General features: G+C 36.5%; 1 protein-coding gene across 3 annotated transcripts in view; it reads left to right on the top strand.

The window, feature by feature from the left end:
- The first annotated feature begins 11,499 nt into the window (after positions 1-11,499).
- LOC106064115 (E3 ubiquitin-protein ligase Rnf220-like) overlaps positions 11,500-26,454 on the top strand; it is a 53,290-nt gene continuing 38,335 nt past the window's right edge. The window contains exons 1-2 of one of the 3 annotated variants that reach the window (XM_056029507.1): positions 11,500-11,642; positions 13,294-13,821. In XM_056029507.1, coding sequence (XP_055885482.1) covers positions 13,362-13,821 — 460 coding nt within the window. In that variant the 5' untranslated portion in view covers positions 11,500-11,642; positions 13,294-13,361. Of the gene's footprint in view, positions 11,643-12,185; positions 13,822-26,454 lie in introns of those variants that run through there. The other 2 variants (XM_056029505.1, XM_056029504.1) reach the window with 2 other exon arrangements.

Raw genomic sequence — 26,454 nt, 5'->3', positions numbered from 1 at the left:
GCACTGCTAAGGCCTCCTCTGCGTGAGGTCCTAGGACATTTAAAGGTCTAAAATGTTATATAGGTAGGGGCGCCCGCAGGATTAAAAAAAAAAGGGTAGGGGGTGAAAGTTGCAGCCTAGTATATAGATTATTATAGATCTAGCTCATTATATAGATCTAGTCGTAGGTTCATCTTTCTTGTTATATACGTGTTTAACCTGCCAATATAAATTTACCAATATGACTTCACTCTATCACTCTTGTTCAATGGAACTTTCACATTTATCACATTGATGATTGAAAGACTAGGCCTAGAGCCTACTGGCAAGCATTTCCTCTTCGGGAAAAACAAAACATTTATCACATTAGCTTAGTTTAGGCGTGTGATTAGCCGTAGCCTATATGCAAATGAAAACATAGGCCCACGTCATGACTGCCATTGCGTAGAGTATTTCACAATATTTAAAGTGCAAAGAATTGCAAGCCTATATCGTAGCCTACGTAGTACTAGGCCATCAACTCCTGGTTAGCCTACTACCATTAGCCTATAACTTCTCGTTACAACAAATTCAGTAGCCTACTTGTAAACTTGCTACGTATTATAAGAAGTTATTTGATTTCAGGAGATTTGATACGAGTTTTCGGGAGATTTTTAAAGATATTTCCAGGATTTTTAGGTATATTTTGCTATTACAGGACATTTCCTGTCACCTGATGCACATACCTTGCCGTGGTGTGACAGCTTGAGTGCCTCAATGACCCTCAGAGCTATACCGGCGGGAGCTCATCACTCCTGGCAGGTACTACCAAGCCGGACAGGTCTGTTAGGAAAGAGGCCAGACAAAAGGTGCATCCCCCTCCCCGGGACACAGGGGTTGTGCGATAGGCTAACAACCTGTCCATGGAAAAAAAAAGTGTTATAGAAACCAGAACAAAAGCACAAACACTAAACATTGTCAGAGGCGAAAGTAGAGCTCCACAAAGGAGACTTATGAAGCTATGCAGGGAAAGTCGAACGAATCCTGTGAGGCCGATCACTCTACTTAAACCAATGAAAAAGAAACACTTCCTTATTCAGAAGGCAGCATTTAACTTGGGAACATGGAATGTCCGCACTTTACTAGAACCAGGTAGATGTGCACAAACTGCCAAGGAAATGGCCAACTACAAACTACAGATCCTGGGAATGAGTGAAGTTCGATGGAACACATTCGGTGAAACAAGACTGCAATCAGGAGAAACCCTTCTCTTCTCTGGAAAGGAAAAAGAAGATGACTTACATGAAAATGGTGTAGCACTACTACTAAACAAGGAAGCTTTCAAAAGTCTTTTAGAATGGGAACCAGTTTCAGAACGAATAATTAGAGCCAAATTTTTGTCTAAGTTCAAAAATGTTCACATCATTATGTGCTATGCTCCCACCAACCTTGCAAGTGATACTGACAAAAATACATTCTATGACCAACTGCAAAGTATAGTTGACAAAATACCTACAAGAGATGTTTTGATCGTCATGGGAGACTTGAATGCCAAAGTGGGAAGTGACAACAGAGAGAGAGAGAAAAGTATGGGCACCCATGGACTTGGCACCATAAACGAAAATGGAGAAATGTTTGCAGACTTCTGCACATTTAATGAATTAGTGATAAGAGGCAGCATTTTCCCCCACAAAAAATGCCACAAAGTGACATGGGTTTCACCAGACAATAAAACAGAGAATCAAATCGACCACATTACCATACGGCGGAACTGGAGAAGCACATTACTAGATGTACGAAACAGAAGAGGAGCAGATATTGGCTCAGACCACCACCTAGTTGTTGCCAAACTAAAAATGAAGCTGGCCAGCAATAAAACAGAAAGAAACAAAAGGAAAAGATTTGACCTAGACAAGCTCAACAACACACAGATTAAAAAGGAATTCCAACTATCCCTTCAAAATAGATTTGCTGTGCTACAACTAGATGAGGCCAAACAAAGCGTCGATAAATCTTGGCAAAATTTCAAAGAAATTATTACTGAAACAAGCAATGAAGTACTAAGCCTTAACCCTAAGAAGAAAAAACAGTGGATTAGTGACGAGACATGGAAATTAATCGAAGAAAGGAAATGCGCTAAACAGGCAGTTAACCTAGCAAAAACAAGAAACCACAAGCAACAATCAAAACAAGACTACCAAGCAGTTTCACAGAAAGTCACCAAAATGCTTAGACAAGACAAACGATCATTTTACAATAATCTGGCAGAACAGGCAGAAGAAGCAGCAGGTAAAGGAGATATAAAACAACTATACAAAATCACCAAACTTCTCAGTACCAAAAAGGCTAATTGCAATGTTCCAGTCCGAAACAAATACGGAAAACTACTTTCTTCAATAAATGAACAACTTGAAAGATGGAAAGAATATTTTCAAGAAGTGCTCAATAGACCTAAATCACGAAATCCACCAGATCTAAATGCAGGACCAACACTAGACATAAACATGGAAGAAATAACAAAAGAAGAAATAAGGAATGCACTCAAACAAATGAAGACAGGTAAAGCAGCTGGAATTGACAACATACCACCCGAAGTCCTAAAAGAAGGAGGAAGTGAAATAGTTGACCAAATGCACAAACTATTCAACAAAATTTGGTTAACAGAAACACCTCCGGGTGAGTGGAAAAAGGGCTTGCTAATTAAAATACCAAAGAGTGGAGATCTATCACAATGTGAGAAATGGCGAGGCATCACTTTGCTGTCAGTACCAAGCAAGATTTTTAGCAGAATCCTACTAAACAGAATAAAGGGAGCATGTGATGAACACCTAAGGGAAGAACAGGCCGGATTCAGAAAAGGGAGATCTTGTGCTGACCAAATAGCTACACTCAGGATAATTGTAGAACAATGTGTCGAATGGCAATCTCCTCTCTATGCAACTTTTGTTGACTTTGAAAAAGCTTTTGATAGTGTCGACAGAGAATCTATCTGGACAGTAATGAGACATTATGGGATCCCCAATAAAATAATAACCATAATCAAGAACCTTTATGATGGTTTCACCTGCCAAGTAACCCACTGTGGCAAGCTGTCAGAGGAATTTCCAGTCACAACAGGAGTCAAACAGGGATGTCTTCTTTCACCACTCCTGTTCCTTCTAGTACTGGATTGGGTCACAAAAGAAGCCTACTCTAACGCAGGGAAAGGAATCCAATGGACTCTCACACAAAAGCTGGAAGATCTGGAATTCGCTGATGACATAGCCCTATTATCACACAGACTACAGGATATGCAAGAAAAGGTCACAGCTTTAAGCGAAGTAGGAAAAAGAGTAGGCCTCAAAATAAACCACCAAAAAACTAAAGTACTTAAAGTAAACAATAAACAAAGTGGAGACATAGTATTGGATTCTCAGACAATAGACCAAGTAGAAAATTTTATATACCTTGGGAGTGTAGTCAGTATATCAGGTGGAACAGATGAAGACATTAAACGCCGTATAAATCTAGCACGTCAGACATTTACACAGCTAAAACCAACCTGGAAATCTCCTTACATCTCAAACAAGACTAAACTAAGAATCTTTAATTCTAATGTCAAGGCTGTCCTACTGTATGGTTCTGAAACATGGAGAACAACTGAAGCCACAACAAAAAAAAATACAGACCTTCATCAACAGATGCCTGAGAAATATCCTAAAAATACACTGGTATGACAAAGTAGAAAACACCAAACTGTGGGAGATGAGTGGACAGAAAAATATAGAAGTGCAGATCTTAGAGAGGAAGTGGAGATGGATTGGTCACACCCTTAGAAAAGATACCAGCAACAGAGCTAGGCAGGCCATAGAGTGGAACCCCCAGGGAACAAGACGCAGAGGAAGACCAAAAAGAACATGGCGACGCAGTGTACTTGAAGAAGCAGAGAAGACCGGGAAGAGCTGGGACACCATCAAAAAGCTAGCAAGAGACCGTGGAGAGTGGCGTGTTTATGTCGAGGCCCTATGTTCCATGAGGAACTCAAAGGAATGATGATGATGATGACAGGACATTTCCAGGAACCCCCTTGGGAAATCAGGAAGCCGCGGAAAAACTTTTATTATTTATAAGTTATAAAGTTTTAATTTAATAATTTACACCTAGCATTAGCGCGGGGCCTAAGAAAGTGCGGGACCCACTGCGACCGCGTAGGTTGCAGTGGCCTAAGTCCGGCCCTGCATATACCTAGTGTGTAGCTACCATATTTCGCGAGTCTACCATGTTATAGGTAATCACTTTCTGGACAGCTCCACGGCATATTAGATTATCTGGACGGAGTTAGTGGGTCTCAATTTACCACCGTAAAATCTTGGAGATAAAAGACCGATCAAAGTCCCCCAGTACATTAAAGTAACGCAGTGAGAGCTAGTTTTGCGCTCTCTATTATATATTCAACTCCACGAACATTTTGACCAGGGTGCCACTTTGAGACCGTAAGAGCCGGAATACCGGGACACTTTAATTTGCTACCATGTTTTCTACATATAATATTTGAGCTGCCTTCTCTGTGTGCGCAAAATGTTCATGTAGCTACGTCTATTTTTTTTTCATCTCTTTACTGAACAACAAATTGAGTCGAGTAAGGAATTTCTCGCTGAGGCCTTGTTTAAGAAAAAGCCAAAATTTCAAATTTAAGCGATGTAAAATAATAACATAGATTATCTGTAATGCGTAGGAGTGAGAAATAGATGGATGGCCTGGAACAGAAGAACATTAACAGCACACGAGAAAAAAAAATCCCCCAAATGACATACAGAAGTCAACGTCATGCCTCGTGCCTCAGATAACGTATCCAGACTAGTCCTGACCTGAACATTTTATTAGAAGAGTATATCTATTGAACGCAATGATTAGATGATGCACTCCATTGTCATGGCAACATTATTAGATCTTTATTTCTGTGTTTCTTGCACTCTAAAAGATTTGGATAGAGAAGACCAGGCCGTGGAAAGGGAGTGCTTTGAGGAGTATATTATGTATATTATATAGGCACCATCTACATAGACTATGTAGGCCCTATTTCAAATAAGTAAGTACGAGACAGAATCGAGATAAATATACATGTCCATACTTGAGTGATGTGGCCGACACAAGATGGTGCATGTGTTTGAGGTGTGAGTGGTATTGCTGTGCTTTTAAAACTACTTATTCTTGTGATTGTGGCATAGGAGGATCTACATGGTTATCATTTGTTCCTATGACCGAGCTCAGAGGCCCTTCAACTAGAAGAGAATAGTCTATCTATCTATCTATCTATCTATCTATCTATCTATCTATCTATCTATCTATCTATCTATCTATCTATCTATCTATCTATCTATCTATCTATCTATCTATCTATCTATCTATCTATCTATCTATCTATCTATCTATCTATCTATCTATCTATCTATCATCTATCTATCATCTATCTAGCTATCTATGTGTGACGTTCTAAATCTATATATTTAGTACATTATTAATTATTATACATACAGAGTTAGTGGTGGTTGAGTGGTAAAGCGCTTGGCTTTGAGTTCGATAGAGCGCCCCTGTGTCCACCTTACTCAAATGGGTACCTGACATTAGTTGTGGAAAGCTGGCTGTAACATAGGCCTATTGGTATTATATGTACATTTGCACACTAGCTCGTCAGTGTAACACCGCTTGTGTTTGCGTAATAAATGGAGTTCCTAATATGTCTTCCCTCTTTAACACTAGTTTGTTATTTGCGTAACACGAATATTCTACATGGTGTCAGAAGTGGCCACATGACACTCTCGTTATCAGATGAATCATCTGCACTATAGATCGCAGGGACAGAAAGGGTTACTTTACTTTTTTTTTTTTTTTTTTACTTTATTATACACACATTCTAATTACTGTAATACATATAGACCCTATATAGCTGATGTACTTTTCTGATTATTTTCTCACAATTCACAAACCCCATACTCAGGTCTAAGTTAATTACACATCTGCAAGAAAACGTTCTGCCTTGACCATTCTACCCAGTGAAAAGCTTTTCTTCTTTAATCAAGTCAGCATTGACGGCCCAACTGTAAGCAGGTGCAGTCCTCGTTCCCCAGATACACCAACAATTGAATATTTTACAACAGTCGTCTTCAGTTCCACGCCATCCTTGCCCATACAGCGACTAGTCCTCCAGTCTCCACGTCGTTCCACAGCACTCACAGAGCTTTAATAAATGTTTGTCGATCCAAATCAATCGATTCTTTCCTGATTCAATTAAATCTCTGGAGAGAGATGGGTTTATTTCCTGTTGCAAGTGTCGTGTACAATATATTTGGTTATTTAATGAAATGTGTGAACGTTAAAAAAAATGAAAACAGCAACACAGTCCGAGTCTGTAAAACAAATAAATGATTAGAAAATTTAATTTGGGGTTTTACTTACTAGTACCGGCATATTTATTTTCAAATATTTTTACAAAGCTTACATCAACTCACTCTGTCTGTCTGTCCGTCTGTCTGTCTGGTAGGTAGAAAGTGTGTACACGTTATTTCTCCCACTCACATTCTCGGATCAAGTTGAAACTTCGCACTATTATTCATTGACATAGACAAGACATGAATCAATAAGCAAAAGTAACCAATTAGACAATTACTAATTATTTTGTTCAATAGCAACAAGGGAAACTAATACTACAGTATTCACAGATATGGATATAGTTGTTGGGTTTCGTCCCCTTGAATAGTTGTAAACGCTATTTCTCCCTAAAGTTTTCTCCGATCAATTTGATACTTTAAACAATTATTTATTTACCTAACAAAACACGAATCAATAAACAAAAATACTCAATTAACCAATGAATTATCGATAATTAATTATTTTGTTTGATATAGAATAGCGGAAATAGCTTGTACATTATTGTTAAATATAGTTATAAGGACAGAGTTCTTCCCCTTTAGAAGTTTTTTTAAAAATATGGTTGCAATATTTTGCTTGTTTTTAACTGTCTGCGAGTAGGCCTTTTTATTTATACTATTTATGTAGTATTGCAATAGTCCAAGTTGTTGAAATATTGCTCAAAAAATCTTAGCCTGTTTTTTTTTTACGTCTCAACGTCTCAGACTCGAGAGGTGTCCCCTCCCCAAGTATCTGGTCACCTTACCTACAACAACATACATATCTGGTCACCTTACATACAACAACATAAATATCTGGTCACCTTACAGACAACAACATACACATATCTGGTCACCTTACATACAACATAAATATCTGATCACCTTACAGACAACATAAATGTGATGAGTTCGATGACCGCATTGACTAAGAAGTTTATATGGACAGATTGATGTTTGTATGTCTGAGTGAGTGTGTGTGTGTGTGTTGACAGTAATGACCTGTGAGTTATAAAGGTAGCCCAGTGTTGAGAAGCTGATGAACTGGACTACTCGAGCTGTTGACAAACGTCCAATGTGTAAATGTGTGAATGTCTATGCTAGTGATTTCCTGTTTTCGATCGATATAAAAGTGTAACAAGTTTGAACTAGACACGATGAATGCTTAGACAAAGTCGTACAGGTGCTCTTTCTTCCCTAGTGCCCTTTAAGACACTAACAAACATGCACGACTTGGACTCATTAGGTTGACTCATAGGATGTATTGATCTTTTCATTGAAAGGAAAGTCTGTAATTTATAAGATAAGATAACAAACGAATTAGAGGTTTCTTGGCTGTGTCGATTCTTAAAGAATAAAATAAAGAATTAATTCACAACATTAATGAATCTATACTATCTATTGACCAAAATCTAAGACGTGTGATTAACCCCATTTATACATGTCAATGAATGAATTATATGTCCTATGTATCAACTAAGTTTTAGACTATCGATCCTTAAATGAAACGTATTATGATTACTATTTAATGGTCACTTAAACTCTTTCTTGATAAGGGATGTTGCTCCTGAATTACGAAGAGACTTTAAATATACGAGGGAACTAAAAGTAACCCATTCTTTTACTTGATAATTATTAATTACAAGTCCATATGCGTATTAGAGTAGCGTAAAGAACAATTTATTGAAAAGCCCACACGAGAACATAACATTCTTCAAATTCCATTGTGAATTTTATCTCTAAAAAAATGATTCCATTTACCATTATCAAACATTCCTAATAAGCTTTCTTTTCCTGCTTAAAAAAAAACACCACCAAAACTAATGAAACAAATACTTAGAAAACTACTCAGACTTCGATTATATTGATCTCACCCCTTCCCATTAATACAAACGACCTTCTGTTGCTGCTTTGGTTAAACCAATTAAAATCTGATAACATCTTTGTCAGTATATTGAAGTTATCTGTATACAAAAAAAGATATCAACACAGCCAATCCTTTAATAACTTAGCCTTAAGACTAGAAGATTTATTCTGGGCACCCATGATTAGGACTCGACATTTCCATCCAATAGTGAAGCAGCTTTGTTGGCGGCTGAGATATTGAATGGATTTGAAGCTGTTTATTAAGTTAGTTTTTTTTTTATATTGCTTAATCTTAAATTCTAAGGGTAAGTGTAGGATTGGCATGTGCGTGTGTGTGTGTGTGCTAAACCAGAAGTTGGAAATTCCGTCCCAAATCGCAATCATAGCTGTGACTTGCATGTTAACACCCTCCATAAGAGATCTCTGTGTGAAGTGTCAGCAAGGGAAGAAAAGGTCTCAACTCCCGTAAGATTACTTCTTCCCTACCAAAGGGATTTATTCTGGCCTGACACGCCACTGGACGAAATGAGATAAATACGAAACACTCGAATTATTCCCCGAGAAATCTTTCCAGTGTTCAATTTATGTGAGGACATAATGCGAAAGTCAACAAAACTGGGTTTGGGCGAGGTTGTTAGCGGTGGCCCCTATAAAAGAGTTGTCTCCTAACAATGCGTGGCTAAGAAAGAGTTAAATCCCTTGCTTGTCTACTCCCAATATAGGTGGCAGTACTGTCACAACTTTCTCATAAGGACACGTGCAGTAATAAAATAAGAATAGCAAGGCATTTGTAGAGCAGTCATTTTAATAGATCAATACACAAAGAATCGTATCAAATTAAGTAAATTAGGCTTACCAATCTGTCACGTAGATCTAGAGGACGGAAGAACAAACTAATATGCCAAATGTAACATGTGTTTAGCTCAATATCCTAGTTAATTGTTTATGGGCCTATATATAATTCTTTGGATTTTTAATTCTAGATGTTCTATTCCCGTAGAATATATCAAGATCTAGATCTGCTTTTTCTTTCTCAATCCCTCTCTTTTTCTCCCTTTTTTTAGCTTCCCCCTTAGTTTTAAGGCTAAGACAACACATTTGATTCTAGAGAATTTACATTTTATGTTGTATTTATTTTCTACACACATGAGCGCGCGGACATCCTCTCGAGAAAAAGAAATGAAAACATTAATTTGACTTCATTGGGCAACTTTTTAGTCGTCTACAATGGCGAGTCATGTACCTATTATTATTGATTTTATTTAGCTTTATACACATCCAATCACTCAACTATTTCCTTTTTTTAGGAAAAAGAAAGAAAATATGCCTAAAATAATTTTTTGAAAATACGGTAGTCTATTTTGTGTCACTAAACATTTGTATTTATGACTTATATTTAGAATGCGGTCTTTTGCTGAAATACTGAAAAAAAAAAAACAACAACAATGTTTCAAGGTTTAACTATGGTTTAACCATAACAGAAATCTTAATTTTTTTTTCTTTTTGCGAATGGCGGTGTTTATGCCCCGAATATATCAAAACGTTTCTTAGTGAGCACCTGAGAGGTATGGAAGCCTGTGTACGAAATTTCGTGCGAATCTGTACTGCAGTTGATGAGATCTCTTGAAACATACATACATACATAAATGAATCAGTGGTATTTTAGGAATATTTACAAGATAGGCCTATATAACATATATATGTAAGTATGCCTGTATTCTGTAACACTAGACCATATTCTTCCCACTGTTGGTATTTTAATTTTTTTTTTTTTTTTGCTTTCTGCACTATGCGAATAGATTTGTTGAATGAATTCAAAGTCTACGAGAATATTATAGGCCTACCAATCGTCAACACAGTCCCTGTTTACAGAAGCTATAGAGAACTTCTCTATTCCAGATCTCAATAACTGCATACATTTGTCACGTCATTACCTCAATTTTCAGTAAATTTTGTTGTAGTTTACAACACGTTTGTCTCCCCTCAAAAGTAGGTAAGTTCTAGTTATTGTTCATGCTTTTTTTCCCACTAGCCCCTAGGCCTACTTGTTAAGACCTACTGTAGTGAGTTTCCCATAGTAGCTTAAGTGGGTCACAACGGTAATTTAATTGCTTGTACATTGTTCAATTAAAACTAAATAATAATATGACCCCACACCCAAAAAATAAATTGTATCAGACCTCTTTTTTTTATTATCGTCTATAATATTCTCAATATCTTCGAGAGATTTTGGTAAAAATGTCACAAACTGTTTTGAAATGCTAGCTAAAAAGTGTAACAGTAGGCGGCTACGGTTTAGAAAGTCGGAACAGTTATGCTTGTGTTGCATAAATATATACCGTCATCCCAGTTTTGAAAGAACAAGTCTATAACAGAGCAATATCAGATATGGGAGTATATGGCACAGGTGTGTGTGTGTGTTTTTTTTTCTAACATCAGTAAATGACACACGAGAAGAATATATTAATTGAAAATCATTACAATGATCTGTCTATCTGTCATGCAATAAATATTTAAAAAATAGCATATTCAATTTAAATTATACAAAGTATTTATTTACACTGCAGTTTGCGTAAGTTATTAGTGCTTAATCTTAAATGCTGCTTCGAGATGGGGTATGGAATGGTGGCCACTCCATAGGCTACCCAGGAAAGCAGATTCGATCCTCGGGGCTCAATCTCAGAATATATATCATCCAGGCTCCCCATATTATGTTATTGTTCAAGTGCGCATTAACTTTACAGATATAAAAATAAATAAATAAATTGACTAGTCGTGGACACTGCCTGTCCCTCGATACGTCACAGTAATGGATCTTTGACCTTTGACACATAAATGGAAAGCCTTGGTGGAGCGCATCGTTACAGCGAGGGAAGACGAGGAGATAACATCAACCATGATCAACCTACAGCCTGCAATGGCATGCATCTAGATCTTTTTATAATGTTATAATTGATAATCAAAAACATTCGATTCAGACCATTTCAAAGATAAAAAAAAATCCTCCCAATCCATTCTAGGCTAAAATGCAAGATTTGCAATCCTAGGGATTTAAAAGTAGATCTAGACGCGTAAATCTAGATAGAGAATTAATGTAGCGCAAAATAGTTCAAAGTTCAAATTCAAGTCAACATCGAGAACAAAAGTAGGTCATCTTTAGAAGCATTACGATTTGTTTGCATTTTAGAGAGGATTTTTAAAAAGTTGTATTCCTTGACAGATATATGAAGAAGGATTTATCTAATAGTAATAATATTATAAATAATATTAATAGTCTAAAAAAAATCTGAATCTATCGAAACAGCAATAATATGTTTGAGTAAGATAGAAAAAAAAATGCAAATATCCCATAATTCCATTGTATTGGAAACCTCACGCGAAAACGAGGCTATCAAAATTGGGATTCCCCTTAGCAGCCGAGTAAGTTATTTGGTAAGTATTGACATTTCTATCTATTGAATATTGCTGTCATCGATCAGAATTTCTTGTTATATTGAGTACTTATGAAATCTACAGTTGTCATTAAACCAGGTCCTATTTATATTTTAGGTCCTCTTTCACCACTTTTGCGATATGAATGTATCTTTCGTTGGCTTCCTCTCTGTCCGCACTTAGCGATAGCTTGTTTTGTTTACAATCCGGGTTGTCCTCTATCCACATTAATCGAACCTGAATAGCAATATATTTTATAATTTGGATATATCCTAAAGGCAAGATGATAATTAAAGTTTATGTTTCAATGCCGATTTCTGATGTTTGAACGATAGGATGGCTTGTTTGAGATCGATTTATCTACCCCTTTAGATTTTATATTCTTAGCTTCTTTATTCGGAACCCGCTTTCGCCGCTAAGCCGTGTGGCCGCAGCCCACTTCCAAATAAGGTGCGCAGTGACATTTTAGGGGCGTGTCTTTACAATGTCACAGCCCATCAGGGTGACAGTAATTCACAAACTACTGGATAGATTTTCCAAAAGTTAAACAAAACATGATTTTTTTTCTACAAGTGACTTCCGAAAGCTACTGTATTTGTGAACGAGATATTCAGATTCTAAACTTTGAAAGAACAATAAATGTTGTAGTCTAGTGTGTGCTATATAGATTATGTAGAGAGTTTCAACTAGTTTCAATAGATTCTATTTCACTTTCAGGAAGTGGTTTTTGTGTTTTTAAGGCACCTCATTATACAGTATATGATAGAAAAGTTTTGAATAAATCTAGAATCTAATAGCTTACTGAATCTGCATCTGATAAAATATTTCTTTATTTGGTTCCTATTTTTCTTTTTGGAATAAAAACAAATGCAGAGCTTTGTGTTTCTATCGCCGTCTAGAGAGTAAGTCGAATGAATTAATGGAAAACGATTGCTTGATATTTAGATCAATAAATCAATAATACTTAGACCTCAATTTTAATATAACAAAAAGGCTTCAATTTTTAATTGTCTGTTTTCTACATTTAGTAGACACAGTCTTCATATGACATATTAAAGAGAGACAAATTAATAGATAGGTCTGTTTTAAAAAAGGCTAAACTATTGTTATCTTTTGTTTATATTGAAAAAAAATGAAGACAATGAACAAGTCATTGCCGTATTATATGTTTACAAATTATAGTTTAAATGCCATTTCATTTAGTGTCGCCCTAGTACTACTAGTCTAGATCAAGCAATATTTTGTTTTTAAACTGATTTCTGAAAGGATGCGTTAACAGAAAACTAGTTTGGTTGCACAGTTAACAAAATGTTTGTCCGCATCACACCGGCAAGTTTTGTGCCATGGAAAGATTATTTCGTTTCTTTGAAGTAGTTTTAAACTAACCTTAGGTTCCAAATTTCCAGTGTCATCGTTTGAGGGAAATCAATACACTCTAGTAGTGGAATATTCGCCTCTCAGTTACGCGTGCTCTCTGTGGTCTTTGTTTGCTTGTCCCTCTAAATGATGAGCACAGACCTTCAACGATCATTAGCAATGTTTCGTTTTAATTTTTGGCCCAAACAATTTTTCCCGCCGGCTCCGGGCAGCGGTGGTATGGACAACCCAGCGTTTATGCCCAACCTAACATCTCCTGCTCTTATGGTTCTAGCTTCGACCACAGAAGGCAACGAGACCCCAAGGCTCCCAGGTCCGCCAAATCCATTTACTGGCCAGGGCATGGACAAGGATCTCCCTCCTCCTCCACCTTTCAGCTCAGCAAGCTTCGCAATGTTCCGGCCTGGAGACCCCTTCTCGCCGCCACTGTATTCCCCCTTGTCGTTTGTACGTCCAGGGATTGACAGGCGCTTGGCGATGATGAACCATGGAGTACGTCCTGGAGCATTTCGACCCTTGGGTCCTGAAGGTTTAGAAGGCACGTATCACTCAGCATTTTCCCCGGCTAAGAAAATCAAATCCGACGACAGCTCAGCAGCAACGTCCTCTGCAGAGATCGGGCACCAAAACGAAGGCGGCTACTGCGACGATCAGTGCCCAGACGAGAGAGACACGCCACCCGGAGTGAAGGAGGAGAGACCGTCAAGTATTAGCTCTGCTGGGTATGATACAATATCTGAGCCCGAATCCGGTGACGCCTATGAACGGGGGACACCTGACTCTGAAGGAAGAGCTTTAAGAAGTAAGTTCATTTAAAAATCTAAGTATACTCTATATGTGTTGTCTTGAATTGTGTAGTTGCTTTTATGTGCTGTCTTGAATTGTGTAGTTGTCTATATGTGTTGTCTTGAATTGTTTAGTTACCTGTTTGAATGAAGAATGCTTATACAAGCGCTATTTGGTGGAAAGGGACCACAATCTCTATCACATATTAATTATTATTGTCAGAGAGGAGGCTTAATTGATTTTTTTTTTAGAAATTTTGCCGCCACCCAAACGGACTAGTCATCAATAAAATTTATTTGCGCGGAAATTGTTTTTTTTTCTTGCTCGAACTTATCTAATAGTCTAGCCAGTCCAAAGTGTTTCACTAGACCGAGCCTGAATCAAACATACACCTGTCTCTGTTATCAGGATACCATGTATGGTAATAATTATGTTCCTATTAGTCTTTTCACGTGATTAACCCTCTGTCTCTTCAGTTTATTTACATTCGGCCTGTAATGCTGAACAGTAACCAAACAACAACCAAAATAAAAGAACAGCTAGAAACAATGAACAAATCAAAAACAACGATTGCTGGTTTTAAGGAAAGAAGAGAGTAGTGGCATGACCAATGAAAGACATTACACTATCTAACCAAACGGTCAAAAATATTGTCTAAACTTTTATTGATGATCAGTCAGATTTTTCCTCTCTTTCCTCCCCCCCCCCCTTTTCCGCTTTTTGTTTGCGTGTTGTTTATGCAAATAAAAGAAAACCGTTTTGAAACTAAAATAATAAAACATAAATATTTTTTAATGCAGATTTCTTGTCGATTTGAAATGATTTTAAAACTATGATTTTGTCGTTTTGTGTTGGTGTATCGCTATAAGAGGCTCATCACATAATTAGACGTAACAAGTGGCGCCACATGTAAACAAAGAAATAGTTTCGAGGCAGAAGTAAAACAAAACAACAAAACCCACAGTGCTAGATTTCGTTATAAATTTTGAGGTACGCCAATCAACTTAACGATCATGCCTTACTGACACATCCAAAGACGTCTATGTCTCAGAGGTTATGTTATTGTGACACAAGTAGACATCACATTTTCACACACTACTTGTGCAAAGCATGTACATTTTGGTGACATGAAACGATTACGCCTAAATGACCATGAACATTGTACCCAGTGTCCAGCTTGATATAGCCAGTTATCTTTGATGATGGGCCTTTCAATTTTTTATTTTTTTCTAAGAGAACATTAGCTCTTCCACTGTCTGTTGTAATGGACATTCTTATTTTTAGCGGCCCACGAAAGGGGAATAGACGCTATTAGTTTTGTGTGGTCTGTCCGTCCGTCCGTCCCGTTTAGATCTCGTAAACTAGAAAAGATATTGAAAATCCGGCATCATGATATTTTAGACCATTCAAAGTTCTGATGCAACGGCTACTTTTTTTCTTTTCTGAAAGCGAAAAATTTAATTTTTAAAATCAACTATACAGTGTCTTAATAAAATACACCATTTTTACAAATATTCAATATTAATAGTAACGAACACGGGAGGTTATTTAGTAGGGCAGATGACTATTTACCATATTTTAAACACGTTATGCAAAAAAAATAATTTTGTTGACATTGGTATTGCTAAATAAGTTTTGTCACACTAACTACTACAGTTACAAAAAAAAAAATGTTTACTTTTATTTTTAAAGACAACTAATCTATTTGGCATGCATATAAGTGGAACATAATTTAAAACAACAATTAATAAGTAGCTTTTCATATTATCGCGTGAACTGCGGCGCGGCACCACATTATTGAACACTAAATTAAAGGAAGAAGAGGTTTTTTTTACGGACCTGTTTATTTCTTTACCTTGAAGCTTTGAATAAGAGATTGACCCTTTACAGAACAAGTAGATCAATTAGATAATCATTATATGACATTAGTTAGGCCAGGCTCACATCGAACTTCACTTTCACCTATCCCTTGGTCTGCTGGACCGCTGTGGCACCACACAAGATCTGTCAACCTTCTTTCTCCATTCTTCTCTGTCATTTTCCTTTGATAGAATTTCATCCTGACATTCTTTCTAAACATATTGAAACCTGCCTATTTACCTACCTAGGTGGACCACTTCGGGGGCCGATTTTGAGTTTGTGTTTTCACACAAACTGTCTTTGTAACCTTGTTTATTTTTTTAAAATTTGGTATTTTCTTTTTAAGAGACACCCCCATCCCTTTCCCAAGCTGTTTTCAGTAGCTAAAACTGTCATGTTTTTCTCCCCATTTTGTTTTCTTCTTGGCATTGTACAATTACAAACTCTAAGCATTTGTTGAAGCAATGTCAATAAAGTGTAAAAACATAGACCTTTTTATTTTTTGCTTTTAAGTAATATTTTGTGCCTTGCCGTTGTAGCATCAAGAAGGTCAACAACAGCTTTTAATGTGTTGATAGTAAATAAGCAAGTTGGTACCTCCCATGTGTTGATTGTACTCAGTAGTGAGAGAACGCAATAACAGGTGATTTTAGGCTCTTTTATCGCTTTATTGTATATGAAGGTAATTTTCTTGCAAATATTGAACAAGACAAACTGTTTTTTTTGTTTCTGCACCTAACTGAAGAGAGGTCTATCCCATCAAGTTCTCCTACAAACGTATATGATGTTCCCTTAGCTTTTTTTCTAGGGCTCAGTTTTGAGAAATGGATAACAACATAGCCTAACTTACTTAGACTTAGATCCTCCCGCGTCTTTGGGTGCATTGGTTGGCAAAGATCTGTTACTGGCAAGGTCTGAAGCCTCTTCCCACCTGGTGTCCACTGATCGAAGGTTCTCCGTGAAAGTGTTGCGCCAAGTTATCGGAATATCACTGTTTGCGCTTTCCTCGCATTGGCCTCCATGTCATCGCTTCACTTGGTATGGGTAATTCATTTTGTCTCACAAACCTCATGCGGTCGCTGTCTGGCTTCCAAGCAATTAGCAGCCTAGACTACATAGGCAGAAGCTCAAACTCTTTCACCCTTAGCACATTATATATATAGGGTTATTTATTCATATAAAATGCAAGAAAAGTATATATATATATTTACACAGTGCTTTTTTTGTGACAGTACGCACTGGTACGGCGTACCGGCACCTTTTTCAATGTGGGGTATACTTTTCTTGCATTTTAACGACGTTTATTATTTATTTATTAGTAGTTAAAAGTTAGGCAATCCATCACTGAGTACCGCACCTATTTTTTTTTACACAAAAACACTGAATATATATAAATATATGTATTTCTCTAAAATGTGCATACGTTATAATTAATAACAACCACTAATGCTCTCTTGCTTTTAGACTTACGCATGTCTCCTAAGAATGTGTTGTAGTAAGAAATTACAGAAAAAAAAATAAATTAAATTTTAGTACTTTAATTAATGTATTGGTTCACATTTGTGCTATTAATTAGTTCATATTGCAACATTTTAAAACAAAATTGGGGACAGTTAAAAAAAAATAGATATAGACTCGCTAGAGTGAGAGTGAATCGCTAGTTGATCTGATCTTTGAGAGTGAATCGCTAGTTGATCTGATCTTTGAGAGTGAATCGCTAGTTGATCTGATCTTTGAGAGTGAATCGCTAGTTGATCTGATCTTTGAGAGTGAATCGCTAGTTGATCTGATCTTTGAGAGTGAATCGCTAGTTGATCTGATCTTTGAGAGTGAATCGCTAGTTGATCTGATCTTTGAGAGTGAATCGCTAGTTGATCTGATCTTTGAGAGTGAATCGCTAGTTGTTGTGATCTTTGAGAGTGAATCGCTAGTTGATCTGATCTTTGAGAGTGAATCGCTAGTTGATCTGATCTTTGAGAGTGAATCGCTAGTTGTTGTGATCTTTGAGAGTGAATCGCTAGTTGTTGTGATATTTGAGAGTGAATCGCTAGTTGATCTGATCTTTGAGAGTGAATCGCTAGTTGATCTGATCTTTGAGAGTGAATCGCTAGTTGATCTGATCTTTGAGAGTGAATCGCTAGTTGTTGTGATCTTTGAGAGTGAATCGCTAGTTGATCTGATCTTTGAGAGTGAATCGCTAGTTGATCTGATCTTTGAGAGTGAATCGCTTGTTGATCTGATCTTTGAGAGTGAATCGCTAGTTGATCTGATCTTTGAGAGTGAATCGCTAGTTGATCTGATCTTTGAGAGTGAATCGCTAGTTGATCTGATCTTTGAGAGTGAATCGCTAGTTGATCTGATCTTTGAGAGTGAATCGCTAGTTGATCTGATCTTTGAGAGTGAATCGCTAGTTGATCTGATCTTTGAGAGTGAATCGCTAGTTGATCTGATCTTTGAGAGTGAATCGCTAGTTGATCTGATCTTTGAGAGTGAATCGCTAGTTGATCTGATCTTTGAGAGTGAATCGCTAGTTGATCTGATCTTTGAGAGTGAATCGCTAGTTGTTGTGATCTTTGAGAGTGAATCGCTAGTTGATCTGATCTTTGAGAGTGAATCGCTAGTTGATCTAATCTTTGAGAGTGAATCGCTAGTTGATCTGATCTTTGAGAGTGAATCGCTAGTTGTTGTGATCTTTGAGAGTGAATCGCTAGTTGTTGTGATCTTTGAGAGTGAATCGCTAGTTGATCTGATCTTTGAGAGTGAATCGCTAGTTGATCTGATCTTTGAGAGTGAATCGCTAGTTGATCTGATCTTTGAGAGTGAATCGCTAGTTGATCTGATCTTTGAGAGTGAATCGCTAGTTGATCTGATCTTTGAGAGTGAATCGCTAGTTGATCTGATCTTTGAGAGTGAATCGCTAGTTGATCTGATCTTTGAGAGTGAATCGCTAGTTGATCTGATCTTTGAGAGTGAATCGCTAGTTGATCTGATCTTTGAGAGTGAATCGCTAGTTGTTGTGATCTTTGAGAGTGAATCGCTAGTTGATCTGATCTTTGAGAGTGAATCGCTAGTTGATCTGATCTTTGAGAGTGAATCGCTAGTTGATCTGATCTTTGAGAGTGAATCGCTAGTTGTTGTGATCTTTGAGAGTGAATCGCTAGTTGTTGTGATCTTTGAGAGTGAATCGCTAGTTGATCTGATCTTTGAGAGTGAATCGCTAGTTGATCTGATCTTTGAGAGTGAATCGCTAGTTGATCTGATCTTTGAGAGTGAATCGCTAGTTGATCTGATCTTTGAGAGTGAATCGCTAGTTGATCTGATCTTTGAGAGTGAATCGCTAGTTGATCTGATCTTTGAGAGTGAATCGCTAGTTGATCTGATCTTTGAGAGTGAATCGCTAGTTGATCTGATCTTTGAGAGTGAATCGCTAGTTGATCTGATCTTTGAGAGTGAATCGCTAGTTGATCTGATCTTTGAGAGTGAATCGCTAGTTGATCTGATCTTTGAGAGTGAATCGCTAGTTGATCTGATCTTTGAGAGTGAATCGCTAGTTGATCTGATCTTTGAGAGTGAATCGCTAGTTGATCTGATCTTTGAGAGTGAATCGCTAGTTGATCTGATCTTTGAGAGTGAATCGCTAGTTGATCTGATCTTTGAGAGTGAATCGCTGGTTGATCTGATCTTTGAGAGTGAATCGCTAGTTGTTGTGATCTTTGAGAGTGAATCGCTAGTTGATCTGATCTTTGAGAGTGAATCGCTAGTTGATCTGATCTTTGAGAGTGAATCGCTAGTTGATCTGATCTTTGAGAGTGAATCGATAATTTATTTTAATTGTTAGAGTAAATTGCTAGTTTCTTTAATCTACGATTTTCTTTAAAACCCCCCCCCCCAACTTAAATTTGGAAAGGACGTGGAGATGGAGAAACAATAAATAAACTCTGCACACATACAGACACACACACACGCACACACCCATCTTCATTTACATATGTATAGGTTGGTGTACACTTGTTAATTTCGCCTTTGAAAAGTGCAGTCTTTGAAGCCTGCTTGTTCTCAAAAGAGATTATCAGAAGTTAATTGAACACCTTTGGGTGACAGTTGAACCTTCTTGTCTAGTGTGGAGCGCAACGCTTGCCCACCCACGGAACTGTGGATCGGTTTCCTTGTCGTCCACTCCATCTTACAGATGTAATGTAAGTGTGTGTGTGTGTGTGTGCGTGTGCGTGCGTGCGGCGGCGTGTCTCACGATTTATTTACTGGAACCTCCCTTACAAAAAAAAAACAAAAAACTAGAGGTAACTGTATCCCTCCTCTTCAGCCTCTCTCTCTCTTGAGGTTCTCAGTCGTTTGACTTTGTGGAGCTGTGACATTCGAGTTGTGGCATTCCTCACCCATACTCCCCCCCCTCCCTTATTTACTTTAGCTCAGAGGTTAATTTTCTGAGTGTTATCTGTTCAAAGAGAAACTTCTAGACAAACCAAAAAATGTTTCTTTCTGAAAGAGAAACCATCTGATTTTATCAACAGATCATTTATAATGGTTCAAAATTAAAATCGATTTGTAGATTTATTATCAAAAAATTACCTACCAAATCATTGATAAAAACAAAACTCCATGCACTGACCTCTAGCGTGTAGCTCAACTAAAAGAATAAATTTGATTCCATGTAGTCTTTGAATAATGACTCTTTTTTTTTTTTTTCAAATTTGAGTACAAAAAAGTATCTGTTTATTTTATTTTGGTTTTTCTTTTTTATATAATTCTTGAATAGCCTAGTGTTAATAACTTGATTTGTAGAAACTGAAAAAATGTGTTTGTCACTTTCTTCTCTAGCTCAATATTTATTAGAACATTAGGAAAATAATAGGCCTACATAACAATTTAAGTCTAGCCCCACATTCTGAAGGAATAACCGCTATTGTTTTTGTGTTGTCTGTTTGTTTAGATGTTGTTCTCGAAATAAGAGCTAGTTTTGGTCTTGTGAAAACATTTTTTTTTTGTTTAAATTAATTATGCATTTTTATTAACATATAAAACCATTTAAAAAAAACAACAGAATTTATAAAACAGCTTTTCGTCTTATCTCTCTATAGTTTCATACCCACAACTGGTAGGGCTGACTGGGTGCCAAAATCGGCCCTGGTATACTTATAATAGTATTTGCATTCTCTGTTTGGGACCCCTCAACTCAAGAAAACATTAAGAAACTGGAACAGACACAAAATAGAGCATTGAGATTCATAACAAACAAATTGAAACGAATATTCACATTTGACTAGAGTATCACCTTTAGTAAAATCACCAAATTTAGAAACACTTCAGGATAGAAGACTTAAAAGAAAAGTAGCAATTATACATAAAATACTGAACCATAATCTTCAAATACAAAAACAAAACCTAAAAAAAATACTCGGACACAAAGATAAAGGCACTTGTTATGACAAATTTGTACTCCTTCTTTCCTAGTGCTATTAGAGCATGGAATGGGTTGCCTGGGTCAGCCAGGAAAACGAATGACATGGCAGAATTAAGTCATTGATTAAAATGCATGACTAGATTGACCTAGGAACACGCGTAGGACGTAATCATCTTCTTTTTTTCAAGTAATGTCTGTATTTCATAAGATAAAAACCGGCCCGCAATGGCTTGCCATATGATGTGCATCTTTTGGTATTTGTTCTAATAATAACTTTTGATAATGCTTGACAATTGAACGGAAGCATGCCAAGCTGGATTTACGTAACATATTGTATTTACACAAGTAGTCTGAACGTTACTAAGCTTGTCCCTGGCCTTTTATAAAAGATCTTTACAGATTTCACAGTGTAAACATATTTTCAGTAGTAACAAACTAGTCCTATACTGCCCTTCTAATGAGTTCCAACTGTTTATACATACTAAGAGATTAACGAATAACATGCGGCCTTTTCTGTGTAGAATTTTAAAAGTCGCGGCACTTAGGGAAATCTATTAAGAGACCCTGAGCTTAGAAATTAGTAACAGATTTACCAATATTATGGGTTAGTATCGTATACAGCCGTCTATAAATCTACCTTTACTGAAATTGACACATAGCGTGTACAGTTGGTCAAGTCCGTTGCAAGATCCTTAGATTCCTCCGCTACGACGTTATCCACTTATCATAGGTATTCAATATGTTACCAAACATGGACTATTAAAGAAGCGCAAAGGGGGAGCCGAAACATTGAGAGATAACATAAAAAAAAGCATTTTAAAAAGTAAATTTAAAAAAATCAATTCTTCCTTTATTAAACTGAGTGGTCAGTTATTTCTTGTTCTATTTCTTTTTGTGTAATGCTTCATTAAAGCAAGGAGTTTTTCCAGTCAGCTTTCACAATCTAAGTCTTTTATTATAATTCAGCTAATTGTGAACATAGTTAGTTGCTCAAAATGTTCATGTACGTCTATTTATGTATTCAACTCAATTACGAAATACAACGAAACATTTGAGTCAAGTTCGGGAATTCAAACTGAAGCGTGTTCAAAATACAAAGACACATTACGGTCGAGTGCGGGAATACCCATTGAAGGGTGATATACTCTTCTACCAAATTTAATTTTAAGATGATTATATTTTTAAAAACTTTTAACGGGCAGATCAGAGCTTCAATGTGTGGCCAATTAGCTAGTAATTTTTTTTGTTACCCAAAGATATACATAAACCATCAAATTGTTAGGAAAGTCGTTAGAGCCATTTTCTAAATCAATGTCCAGGTTCCACCCAGTGTCATGAACCCATCCCAATTTTCACATTCTAATAAAAAGAATTGTAAAAATAGGTAGAATCCATTGTCAAGAAATGCTAGTTCGGCATTAACGATAACATTCACGTCATTTACTCCAGTAGATCAAGCCATGTTAAACTGAAAAAAAAACAACAAAAAAAAAAACACTCGTATCCAAGAAGATACAGACTTAAACCCTCAAATTTTTGAATAGATAACTGCGCCTTCAACTTCCGATGCCTTGTAACAAGTGGCTCTACACCCGATCACGAAACAGTCTTGTGTCTTGCGACGATAGTATAGTAACTGGCGTTGATTTACCCGAATTGGCGTTAACGACTTATGTTTGAATAGTTGAATAGAACAAGCCAAATATATTTATATTTTAAAAAATCCTTAAAAAAAACAAACAACAAAGATTATATAAGAGGAATAACTCCACATTTACAATATGTCAATAATAACCCTTTTTCGATATTAAACAAGAATAATTAATTACCAATAATTAACTTTTTTTTTAATCGATTCATGTTGTTTTAGGAACAATCAATAATTGTGTAAAGTTTCAACTTGATACGAGAATGGGTTTGGAAGAAATAAAATGTACAATTATTTAGGGGACAAAATGCGACATATTTAGCCATATCTGAATACTAAATGATTCATTTTCCTTGTTGGTATCAAACAAAATAATTAATAACCAGTAATCAATCGGCTAATTGGTTATCTCTCTTTTACGCCAATGAATAATTGTGCAAAGTTTGAACTTGATCCGAGAATGGGTGTGGGAGAAATAAATAACGTGTTCAAACTATTTACCAGACAGACAGACAGACAGACAGAATGAGTTGATATAAGCATTGTAAAAACAAAGAAACTTGTTTCTTAGTTCTACATAACATAAACTTGTTTGGGAGATTACAAGCAGTTGACAGTTATGCTCTGACTTAAATACAATGATCATGTGAGCAATATTTCATCAGAACATAAGTATCTCCTGATTTTCTTACAATGTTTATATGGAATTTCCATATTTCATTTAATCAAGTTAATTTGCTTTTATTTACATTTTGATTTTTAGTTGACCCCAAAGAGATAATGGAAATTAGTTTTGTGTGGTCTGTCTGTCTGTCCGTCTGTAACGTTTAGATTTCAAAAACTAGAAAGCTAATAAAAATCTGATAATATATTTTATAGATTTGTACTGACAACGGTCTTTTTTGTCTTCAAAAAGCGAATCCTTTTGCTTTTTAATAATAAAATATGTAGAACTTTTTTCCCCCGAAAAATACGACACTTGAATAAACATTATTAAAAGGCTGATATATAGTATATGTGCACTAATAAAAGTATGTCAGTGAGAAAAATGAAATAATTTTTGTTTCTTTTAGTAACATTTAAATATTTAAAAAAAGTTTTGTTCTTGGTGAAAGTTTTTAGTCTACTACTAAAAGTTGACCGAATACGTTCATTATTGTTTTGAAAAGCAAAGTTTGCTATTCCTATAACATATTGCTATTCATTTTGAAATCAAGTTTTTAATAGGCAGTAGTTTGTATTATTGATTAGTAATACACTCGCCACCGTTACACCAGCCCAAAAAAAAAAAAAAAAAAAAGAGAAATTAAAAGCCCTTGAGACACTTGAGCTAAAGAAAGGATTTTTTTTTCTAGACACCAGGAGTGAGAGATTGACCTTTCACCTCTGTCCCACGGTTGCAAATCAACTAGATTCTTTAATGAAATACGTTTTACGTGGTATCTTTGAGTAATGACCCAGTTACTTCTGCCGTGGCGAGGCCGGAAGCTGAGACCATTATGATGCCCTTCGTATTTTTGGGGTCATAATCATCATCGTCTGTCCCTTGACTTTCGTCGTAGTTATGCTGTGACAGTTTGCGTAACAAAATCCTTCCACATTTCCCGGTCGGCGGCTGTTCTTAGGAGAATGTCACGATATGGATGTGTATGGCCATCATCCAAGAGAAAGCCGAAACCACAGCGTGCGGCACCCGCGAGGAGGGATGTGGCGAATGGGGCAAGAGCTAACGGGCTTAGCCTTTTTCCTTGCCTCTTGCAAGATATTCCCCACGCTAGGTTTTAGCTTTTTCCACCCGTTCGTCTGTCGGCTGCAACAAGCACCAGAATTTAGACATTTTGTCTAAAGTGCTAAAAAGTACACACAAATAATCAAAGGCTTTTTTAAAGAAACATTATTTAAAAAAAGAAACGTATTTATCTTGTACACCGGTGACTCCATTTATGAGAATCGTCCACAAGGTGTGCGTGTGTGTGTGCGTGCGTGTGTGTGTTGGGATGCGAGTCAGATAAAGTTTGTCAAGAAAAAAAATAAGCAAATTTGTTTTTAAAAATTGAAGTTGAAATACTTTTTAACAACGTCACACACTCGGAGTGGAACCAGAGTGGGCAAAGGGTGGGTGGACGCGACTCTCGAAAACGGTTCTAACGACTTTCCTAGAAATTTGACAGTTGATGTATATTGTTACTAGCTCGTTGGCCTCACTGCGAAAACTCTAGTTTGACCTTTATAATTTCTCAAAGTAGAAATAGAAAATAATTTATATTTGGCTAGAAAATCTTTATCTTGAACAAACTATATGTCTTCGGGTATTTCCGCACCTAGGTCCTATTCATTCAAGAGTTTAATACATTAATGTTCAGGAACGTCTTCTTCTAAGTCTAGATCTAAAGGTCTATCATTATTAGAATATTATAAAGTCTAGTAGATTTATACATTCGCTGAACCAGGATTTTCCCCAACAAATGAATGTAGCACAAACTAAACAGCTCGAGTCCTTTTAAATCATTGACATTCTATGTTGATTCCCCTGTATTGTAATTAATTTTGTGTCACCCAAAGCTGATGGCATTGAAACTAAAAACAAACATTTTGAGAAATGTCTTTCTCTACGTAAAGGGAAATAAGAACCGAGAACTTGGTGTCAAGTCACTTTGTTTTATAAATGGTTTAAGACCGTGTAAGTACTTGTATTACCCGAACCTAAGCCTGTTTCTCAGTATTATAATGCTATTTCGTAATGTTCTTATGTTATGTCTCAATATTGTGATGATATTTATTATGTTTTAATGTTATTAATCAAATCGATATTAAAATGATACTTTTCTCGAGAAGCCCTTCAATGGAATTCATATCAAAAGCATAAACTTCAGGAACGCGATGAAGTTATGCGAATAGTCTTTTATTGAGTTCATTGGTTTCATCCCTTGCTAAGTGTTTACATGGTCAGATTGCTAGATTTCATAACGAGAGATTTCAAACTGCTGCTTCATTGTGCTAGATTTCATTGCTAAATTTCATCATGAGAGTATTTCGGACTGCTTTATTTAATTATGTGGGTTATTCAGAGTTCTGTATTCCACTATGAGAGCTTTCCAGATTCCTGTATTTCATTGCGAGGGCTTTTCAAATTTCTATATTTTAATTTATAGTGGTCATTATTTTTACTGACATTTTACTTCATACTGTTATTTGCTTCTTGTACCTGCTGTGGCTATATTCAATCTGAACTGAGAACCACTGTTCTCCAACACTATGATTTATACGCACGCTTCACGGCTTGATTATCTGATTGCTTTGAAATATTCCATTAGCATTAATTAGCCATAAAACGTTTTCTATCGGACTGTCATCTTGGACATGGAATGTAGAAAGCATTGCTGACACCAGATCAACCCGCAGGAAGCTTCTCGCTATTTCTTATCAAGATTTTTTTTAAAAATCTGATCGTAAAGCTCACAGCATAGATATACACTTTTGTAAAGTGACCTTTTACCTTTTAAAAACAACTTTGGGACCCTTCCTTCATGTCTTTCTTTAAAAGTTTAGCAGAAGCGATTCGTTTCTCGGAGAAAAGCAACTTGTTAAAACATTCAAATTGTGGTCATCTTGAGCTGTCGTCAGTTGAGCAGATTGTCTGTTCCCTGTGTCCAGCGCAAGGCAGTGAAAGCCAATCTGTAGCAATTAGAGAGAGATCAGTGCCCGTTTGTCTTTTAATCCTG

Source organism: Biomphalaria glabrata, chromosome 5 (assembly GCF_947242115.1).
Source record: "Biomphalaria glabrata chromosome 5, xgBioGlab47.1, whole genome shotgun sequence".
Lineage (NCBI taxonomy): Eukaryota > Metazoa > Mollusca > Gastropoda > Planorbidae > Biomphalaria > Biomphalaria glabrata.
The sequence above is the reverse complement of the archived record's forward strand: the minus strand, read 5'-3'. Positions and strand labels throughout refer to the sequence as shown.